General features: G+C 36.1%; 1 protein-coding gene across 1 annotated transcript; it reads left to right on the forward strand.

Moving 5' to 3' along the window:
* The first annotated feature begins 651 nt into the window (after positions 1-651).
* Positions 652-4,223, forward strand: LOC137614943 (uncharacterized). The gene is made up of 7 exons (XM_068344592.1): positions 652-792; positions 1,079-1,222; positions 1,317-1,608; positions 1,696-3,163; positions 3,392-3,518; positions 3,792-4,029; positions 4,117-4,223. The coding sequence occupies exons 1-7, from the start codon at positions 652-654 to the stop codon at positions 4,221-4,223; spliced, it is 2,517 nt and encodes an 838-aa protein (XP_068200693.1).
* Positions 4,224-10,163: the final 5,940 nt, after the last annotated feature.

The following is a 10,163-nucleotide window of genomic DNA, read 5'->3' on the forward strand; positions in this document are numbered from 1 at the left end:
TTGATGAAGTGCTGTATGGCGAGTCTTTGCTTTTGTGAAATGCATCCGTAATTTGTTTAATGTTCTGTTTGTGACTTTAATTTCCTTACTAATTGTTACTAAAGTACATTTTAAGTTATATTGGGTTGTCACTGTTTCCTGATATATTCTCTTCGTAAATCCTTATTATAAGAGATTTTTTTTCTCATGTTACATAGGGGCCTGTCGAACAAAACCCCAGCGTATCCCTACTTGGTATTTGCTCATTCACTCGAACATTTGAAACTAGAACGTAGTATCTGCTCATTCTGTCGAACGAAACCCGAACGTATCTGTACTCAGTGTTTACTCATTCTGTCGAACGTATCTGTACTCAGTGTTTACTCATTCTGTCGAACGTATCTGTACTCAGTGTTTACTCATTCTGTCGAACGTATCTGTACTCAGTGTTTACTCATTCTGTCGAACGTATCTGTACTCGGTGTTTACTCATTCTGTCGAACGTAACCCTAACATATCCCTATTAACTTATCCTCAGTGTTAGCTCATTCTGTCAACCGTAAATTCAGGTATCCCTACTATTAATTGCTTTTCAGTACTTTCATATACTTTACAGAGGGGGGAGAGTTGTGATAGTTTTAGTGCGGTGTTATTTTGAGCAGGTTATTAAAGATGTTTGATTTGAAAGATTTCATACGTAGTGCTAGTGGTGAAAAGTTAGAAGGTATAACCAAAATAGACTGGATTGTTCTAGCTAGGTACTATAATGTAGAAGCATCCGTATCTGCAAGGAAGCAAGAAATCTCAAATAAAGTAAGTGAGGCGCTAATGACTTTAGGCATACTGTCTGATAAGGAAGGGTTATTACTAATGAATTGGGAAGAGGAAGAAGCTGATAGCCAATAAAGTGCCAGTGAGAATAATACAGAGGGTAGTGCAAATGAAGAGGAAGGTGCTAAAACCATACGTGAAAAAAAACAAGTCATGCAAGGTTAAACCAAAAAAGTCAAAACTTGTTTATGAAGGGATGAGTGTTGAGCATATGCAGATTCATTGGCAAATAGTTAGATTGGAGAATGAGAAAGCTGTTGAACTTTAGAAGTTAGAAAATGAAAGAGCTGAAAAAGAGATTGGTCAAAAGAAGATAGAAGCTGATATTGAGCAAAAGAAGATAGAAGCTGGGGTTGAGCAAAAGAGGATAGAACTAGAGATAAAGAAAAGTGAAGTAGAAGGAAAGTCCAAAGTAGTACCAAAGTCTTTTCAAGTAGACAACGCAGTAAAAAGTGTACCCATTTTTGTTGAGAATGAAGTAGATGCTTTTTTTTTTACAATTTGAGAAAGTAGCAGAACAGCGTGAATACCCGAGAACATCGTGGAGCACGTTGGTTCAAACCTCTTTTCGAGGATATGCTAGGGAAGTATTTGCTGCCTTATCTTTGGATGATTCTAAGGATTATGAGAGTGTTAAATCTGAGGTTTTGAAAGCTTATGAATGGGTGCCAGAGAGGTATAGAGAGAAGTTCAGAAGCTGGATAAAAAGAGACAGTCACACTCATATGGAGTATGCACGGAAACAACGCCTGTGGTATGATAGGTGGATGAATGCCCGAGAAGTTAATGGTGATTTCGGTAAACTTTAGGAACTTATCTTGCTTGAGCATTTAAAGGATGGTATTAATCCACTTATTAAAACATATTTGGATGAACGTGATGTAGATAAAGTGGATGAAGCCACTAGATTGTCTGATAATTATGCATTGACCCATAAGCTATATTATACTGACGTCACTCCTAAAATTGGAAGGAGCAGAGTTTGGGAAGAGCATCAAAATTACAAGGCACAAGTTAAGACTACGAGTTCACAGGTATCATCTCGTGGAGTCAATAATAAATCCTTTAATAGAGGTATTAGAGGCGCAAGTCAATACAGTTCTGGTCCTAGTGTTATTGCTGGAAAAGCAGGATCCAGTGGAAGTGATCAGTTTACACCTCGTTATCAAAATGTAGGCGAAAATTTTAGAGATTTTGTATGTTTCAGTTGTGGCAAACCAGGACACATCAGTAGTTGTCCACATCGCACAGAAAACCGTCCAATTCAAGTGGTAAATAAAGTTAAAGATAAACCTGTACATTTTAAGAAGGATGATCATAAACCTGAAAATACCATTGTATTGTTAAATCAACCGCAAGCATTTGGTGACAGAAGTCCTTGTTTGTTTGTTTCTCCCCTTAGGCCAGGTAAGAGTTATTGTAACGATAGCATTGATAATAATATATGTAATGTTGATGAGAATATTGGTTACAAAATAGGTAATAATGATGTTCAAAGTGTTAATCATGTTGGCTATATTGAGACTAATGTAAAAGAAAATGGAATGGGACTACCTGAAGAGAGTACCACATCCAAAGGTACGGAATTGTATGACCCTTTTATGGGAGATGGTTGGTTACACCTCCCTTGTGTTGAAAAAAAGAAAGTAAGGTGGTTAAGAGATACCGGAGCGGTACAGTCTGTAATGATAAGAAATATGTATGACCAGTGGAATGATACTGGATACTATGTACTTCTGCATGGGTTTGGACCTGAATTTTCAGCTCCACTAGTAGAAGTAAGGTTGGAAACTCCGTTAATTTCGGGATATGTTAAAATTGCTTTGGTGAGAGAAATCCCAGTGTCGGGAGTAGAGTTAATTTTTGGAAATGATGTATGTGGAGACAAAGTTTTTGGTAGCAGTAATCCAATATTGACAGAAAAACCCTTTAATTCTTCATCTATTACAGAAGTTGAATGTACATCTCCAAACATATTTCCTGCTTGTGCAGTTACTACAAGAAGTAAGAGTGCCGAAGGAATGGTAAATGATGACGACGGTTTGGATTTACAAAACTTGTTTAAAGATAGTCCGGAAACACTACAAGTAAGTAAAGTCAGTACTCTTTTGCGAATGCTGAAAGTTAATAAGGAAGAATTGGTTAAATCTCAAATTGAAGATGAGAATTTGAAGGTAATAAGAGATAATGCCCTTGTTGATATAAATGATATCGAGAAGGAAGGCAAGTGTTACTTTTTTAAGGATGGAATCCTAATGAGGAAGTTCAAGAGTAGAAATGCTAATGATGTTGTAGAACAAGTGGTTATTCCAAGTAGTTTTATAACTACTTGGAATAACCACTTTTGTTCTAGGTATTGCTCATGACTGTAGTTATTCTGGTCATTTAGGTATAAACAAAACTTAAATTATTGAGGTATTTTTATTGGGCTAAGATGCACAAAGATTGTAGTGAATATTGTAAAAATTGTGATTTATGTCAAAAAGTAGGTTAAGCTCAAAGTAATGCCATTCCAACCCATTGAAGTTTAAGGCGAACCCTTTGAAAGACTGGTTTTGGATTGAGTGGGACCTCTTCCTAGGTCTAGCAAAGGTAACGAGTATTTGCTGACAATTATGTGTAGTGCTACCAGATTTCCAGAGGCTATTCCTTTAAGAACTGTGAGTGCTGATAAGATAGTTGAAGCGCTTAACAAGTTCATCTCGCTGGTAGGTTTGCGAAAAGAAGTTCAAACCGACCAAGGAACCAACTTTACGTATAAAAAGTTTACCTCATTTTTAGCCTGTCAGAATATTAAGTATTGCTTATCATCTTATCACCCACAGAGCCAAGGAGTGGTCGAACGATTTCATCGAACCTTCAAAACCATGTTTTGCATGTACTGTTGTGAAAATGAAAAGGAATGGGATGTCTACATACCAATGTTGCTATTTGCCGTTCGTGATTGCGTACATTCATCGTTGGGTTATTCTCCTTTTCAGTTAGTATATGTCCATCAGGTAAGGTTACCCATGGAGGTGATAAAGAATCAGTTGATTTCAGATGAGAAGGATTCTATCACGTTACAAGAAATGAAGGAAAAAATAAAGAAAATATGTAAAGTAGCACAAGAAAATCTCAAAGTAGTACAAGAAGAGATGAAAAGAAACTACGACAAAAAGGCTGCAAAACGTGAACTTGACATAGGAGATAAGGTTCTAGTGTATCTCTCTACAGCTGGTAAGGTTTTTAACCAGAAGTATATAGGACCTTGTACGGTGAAGGAAAAAGTAAGTGATGTTAATTATCGAATTCAATTTCCTACAGGACGAAGGAAACTTAAAACTTTCCATATTAACAAGTTAAAAAGGTATAATGAATCCAGTGAAGTGTTGTCAATTGCAAAGGAGGATGATGAAAAAGACGTTGAATGAGAATTTGAAGTTAGGATAAAAAATACTGAGTATTTGAGTGATGATGAAAAATTTTGAAAATTATGTATTCATTTATCTGATGAACAGCAGCATGATTTTAGTGCTAATTCAAAACTTTTCAGATCTGTTTTCAGACCATCCAAAAAGAATAAAAGGAGTACAGCATAAAATCAGGTTGAGAGAGGTGACTCCAATAAGTCAGCATCCATACAGAATGGCACCGAGGCAGCAACAACAGTTAAAGACCGAAGTTGCTTATTTGCTGAAACACGGACTAGCAGAAGAAAGCCATAGTGAATGGGCTAGCCTATGTATTATAGTCGACAAACCTGATGGAAGTGCAAGAATGTGTACAGACTATCGAAAGGTAAATAATGTAACTATAAAAGATTCATATCCTATGCCCAGAGTAGAAGATATAATTGATAATGCAGCAGTTTCCTTTTTTAAGTAAAATTGATTTATTGAAAGGATACTATCAAATTGAGTTGGACAAAACAGCAGAAATATTGCTGCATTTGTTACACCCCATGGACTTTATAACTATAAGGTAATGCCATTTGGTTTATGTAATGCACCTCTGACATTCCAACGTCAGATGAATTATATCTTAAAGGATCTCGAAGGTGTATTTGTTTATTTGGATGACATTATCATAGTTGGAGAAACCTGGGAAGATCACATAAAAAAAGTATACGATGTTTTTAAGAGGTTATTAGAATTCAATGTTACGATAAACCTTGCCAAATGTGAATTAAGAAAAACTACTGCTCAATACTTAGGACATGAAATAGGAAGTGGCCAAGTGAAACCTGTTGATTGTCATATTGAGGTCATAAAGAATTTGACCCTCCCTATATCTAAACGTGGAGTGATAAAATTTTTGGGGACATTGGGGTATTACAGAAAATGTTGTAAGAACTTTTCAGATGTAGCCTACCCATTAACAGTTGCTGAAAAAGGATGTGAAGTCTGTTTGGTGAAAGGAATGTGACAAAGCTTTTAAAAAACTTAAGCTCATGTTAATGTCTAAGCCAGTGCTGAAATCCCCAGACTTTAATCTACCATTCAAGTTACAGGTAGAAATATAATAGCCACCAGTTAAATTACAGTATTGTAGAAAAAGAAGCTTTAAGTTTAATTTTGAGTTTAATGCACTTTGAGATATACTTGTTTAACAGTAATTTTGAAATAGACATATATACTGATAATAACCCATTAACCTTTATTAATAAATGTCAGCACAACAATAAGAAAATTTTAAGATGGGCTTTATTTTTGCAACCATTCAAAATAAATGTTCACCATATAGCAGGCAAGGAAAATGTCATTGCAGATTCTCTCTCTAGGTCTGTTGATTAATCTAAACCTTTTATATCGAAAGGAAAGTGCCTGTTACCAACCACGTGGCAGTCTCCGATAGATGGTGAATGGAAGTGGCTATTGTTTAAGACTGTACGATTGAAAATTCAGCATGGACTGAGGAGAGAGCCGCGGAGTTAAAAGGGGGGGGGTGTAAAAGGAATATTAATCTATTGGATGTAAAATTGCAGAAAAGGTTGAAAATTGATATTTGCATGAAAAAATTGTACACTAGACAACAGATGGCAGTAGCGCTTGGCGTAAGCAGTAGTCGCCAAGGATAATGTACCGAAAAATGATATTTACTCCATGGATGTCTAGAATAAGTCTGGTATATAAAAGCCCAAAACGATGATTTTCGTTGGAGCCGAAACAAACAAGTAATTATAATAGTGTAACAAGTTTTTGAGGAATATATGGTAATGTATTGTTAATCCATTTGGACGTTTTCTTGTATGATGTAACGTTGGTTGCCATTAACTTTTTGATGTTACTATAGTGAATCATATGTTGTGTTAATGTAAAGCTTTGTGACTTGGGTATTATAATGTAAACTGCAGTGATTAGTGATGAGAAGTCTTGATGAAGTGCTGTATGGAATGTCTTTGCTTTTGTGAAATGCATCCGTAATTTGTTTAATGTTCTGTTTGTGACTTTAATTTCCTTACTAATTGTTACTAAAGTACATTTTAAGTTATATTGGGTTGTCACTGTTTCCTGATATATTCTCTTCGTAAATCCTTATTATAAGAGATTTTTTTTCTCATGTTACATAGGGGCCTGTCGAACAAAACCCCAGCGTATCCCTACTTGGTATTTGCTCATTCACTCGAACATTTGAAACTAGAACGTAGTATCTGCTCATTCTGTCGAACGAAACCCGAACGTATCTGTACTCAGTGTTTACTCATTCTGTCGAACGTATCTGTACTCAGTGTTTACTCATTCTGTCGAACGTATCTGTACTCAGTGTTTACTCATTCTGTCGAACGTATCTGTACTCAGTGTTTACTCATTCTGTCGAACGTATCTGTACTCGGTGTTTACTCATTCTGTCGAACGTAACCCTAACATATCCCTATTAACTTATCCTCAGTGTTAGCTCATTCTGTCAACCGTAAATTCAGGTATCCCTACTATTAATTGCTTTTCAGTACTTTCATATACTTTACAGAGGGGGGAGAGTTGTGATAGTTTTAGTGCGGTGTTATTTTGAGCAGGTTATTAAAGATGTTTGATTTGAAAGATTTCATACGTAGTGCTAGTGGTGAAAAGTTAGAAGGTATAACCAAAATAGACTGGATTGTTCTAGCTAGGTACTATAATGTAGAAGCATCCGTATCTGCAAGGAAGCAAGAAATCTCAAATAAAGTAAGTGAGGCGCTAATGACTTTAGGCATACTGTCTGATAAGGAAGGGTTATTACTAATGAATTGGGAAGAGGAAGAAGCTGATAGCCAATAAAGTGCCAGTGAGAATAATACAGAGGGTAGTGCAAATGAAGAGGAAGGTGCTAAAACCATACGTGAAAAAAAACAAGTCATGCAAGGTTAAACCAAAAAAGTCAAAACTTGTTTATGAAGGGATGAGTGTTGAGCATATGCAGATTCATTGGCAAATAGTTAGATTGGAGAATGAGAAAGCTGTTGAACTTTAGAAGTTAGAAAATGAAAGAGCTGAAAAAGAGATTGGTCAAAAGAAGATAGAAGCTGATATTGAGCAAAAGAAGATAGAAGCTGGGGTTGAGCAAAAGAGGATAGAACTAGAGATAAAGAAAAGTGAAGTAGAAGGAAAGTCCAAAGTAGTACCAAAGTCTTTTCAAGTAGACAACGCAGTAAAAAGTGTACCCATTTTTGTTGAGAATGAAGTAGATGCTTTTTTTTTTACAATTTGAGAAAGTAGCAGAACAGCGTGAATACCCGAGAACATCGTGGAGCACGTTGGTTCAAACCTCTTTTCGAGGATATGCTAGGGAAGTATTTGCTGCCTTATCTTTGGATGATTCTAAGGATTATGAGAGTGTTAAATCTGAGGTTTTGAAAGCTTATGAATGGGTGCCAGAGAGGTATAGAGAGAAGTTCAGAAGCTGGATAAAAAGAGACAGTCACACTCATATGGAGTATGCACGGAAACAACGCCTGTGGTATGATAGGTGGATGAATGCCCGAGAAGTTAATGGTGATTTCGGTAAACTTTAGGAACTTATCTTGCTTGAGCATTTAAAGGATGGTATTAATCCACTTATTAAAACATATTTGGATGAACGTGATGTAGATAAAGTGGATGAAGCCACTAGATTGTCTGATAATTATGCATTGACCCATAAGCTATATTATACTGACGTCACTCCTAAAATTGGAAGGAGCAGAGTTTGGGAAGAGCATCAAAATTACAAGGCACAAGTTAAGACTACGAGTTCACAGGTATCATCTCGTGGAGTCAATAATAAATCCTTTAATAGAGGTATTAGAGGCGCAAGTCAATACAGTTCTGGTCCTAGTGTTATTGCTGGAAAAGCAGGATCCAGTGGAAGTGATCAGTTTACACCTCGTTATCAAAATGTAGGCGAAAATTTTAGAGATTTTGTATGTTTCAGTTGTGGCAAACCAGGACACATCAGTAGTTGTCCACATCGCACAGAAAACCGTCCAATTCAAGTGGTAAATAAAGTTAAAGATAAACCTGTACATTTTAAGAAGGATGATCATAAACCTGAAAATACCATTGTATTGTTAAATCAACCGCAAGCATTTGGTGACAGAAGTCCTTGTTTGTTTGTTTCTCCCCTTAGGCCAGGTAAGAGTTATTGTAACGATAGCATTGATAATAATATATGTAATGTTGATGAGAATATTGGTTACAAAATAGGTAATAATGATGTTCAAAGTGTTAATCATGTTGGCTATATTGAGACTAATGTAAAAGAAAATGGAATGGGACTACCTGAAGAGAGTACCACATCCAAAGGTACGGAATTGTATGACCCTTTTATGGGAGATGGTTGGTTACACCTCCCTTGTGTTGAAAAAAAGAAAGTAAGGTGGTTAAGAGATACCGGAGCGGTACAGTCTGTAATGATAAGAAATATGTATGACCAGTGGAATGATACTGGATACTATGTACTTCTGCATGGGTTTGGACCTGAATTTTCAGCTCCACTAGTAGAAGTAAGGTTGGAAACTCCGTTAATTTCGGGATATGTTAAAATTGCTTTGGTGAGAGAAATCCCAGTGTCGGGAGTAGAGTTAATTTTTGGAAATGATGTATGTGGAGACAAAGTTTTTGGTAGCAGTAATCCAATATTGACAGAAAAACCCTTTAATTCTTCATCTATTACAGAAGTTGAATGTACATCTCCAAACATATTTCCTGCTTGTGCAGTTACTACAAGAAGTAAGAGTGCCGAAGGAATGGTAAATGATGACGACGGTTTGGATTTACAAAACTTGTTTAAAGATAGTCCGGAAACACTACAAGTAAGTAAAGTCAGTACTCTTTTGCGAATGCTGAAAGTTAATAAGGAAGAATTGGTTAAATCTCAAATTGAAGATGAGAATTTGAAGGTAATAAGAGATAATGCCCTTGTTGATATAAATGATATCGAGAAGGAAGGCAAGTGTTACTTTTTTAAGGATGGAATCCTAATGAGGAAGTTCAAGAGTAGAAATGCTAATGATGTTGTAGAACAAGTGGTTATTCCAAGTAGTTTTATAACTACTTGGAATAACCACTTTTGTTCTAGGTATTGCTCATGACTGTAGTTATTCTGGTCATTTAGGTATAAACAAAACTTAAATTATTGAGGTATTTTTATTGGGCTAAGATGCACAAAGATTGTAGTGAATATTGTAAAAATTGTGATTTATGTCAAAAAGTAGGTTAAGCTCAAAGTAATGCCATTCCAACCCATTGAAGTTTAAGGCGAACCCTTTGAAAGACTGGTTTTGGATTGAGTGGGACCTCTTCCTAGGTCTAGCAAAGGTAACGAGTATTTGCTGACAATTATGTGTAGTGCTACCAGATTTCCAGAGGCTATTCCTTTAAGAACTGTGAGTGCTGATAAGATAGTTGAAGCGCTTAACAAGTTCATCTCGCTGGTAGGTTTGCGAAAAGAAGTTCAAACCGACCAAGGAACCAACTTTACGTATAAAAAGTTTACCTCATTTTTAGCCTGTCAGAATATTAAGTATTGCTTATCATCTTATCACCCACAGAGCCAAGGAGTGGTCGAACGATTTCATCGAACCTTCAAAACCATGTTTTGCATGTACTGTTGTGAAAATGAAAAGGAATGGGATGTCTACATACCAATGTTGCTATTTGCCGTTCGTGATTGCGTACATTCATCGTTGGGTTATTCTCCTTTTCAGTTAGTATATGTCCATCAGGTAAGGTTACCCATGGAGGTGATAAAGAATCAGTTGATTTCAGATGAGAAGGATTCTATCACGTTACAAGAAATGAAGGAAAAAATAAAGAAAATATGTAAAGTAGCACAAGAAAATCTCAAAGTAGTACAAGAAGAGATGAAAAGAAACTACGACAAAAAGGCTGCAAAACGTGAACTTGACATAGGAG

Source organism: Palaemon carinicauda, chromosome 21 (assembly GCF_036898095.1).
Source record: "Palaemon carinicauda isolate YSFRI2023 chromosome 21, ASM3689809v2, whole genome shotgun sequence".
In the NCBI taxonomy this organism is placed as follows: Eukaryota; Metazoa; Arthropoda; class Malacostraca; order Decapoda; family Palaemonidae; genus Palaemon; species Palaemon carinicauda.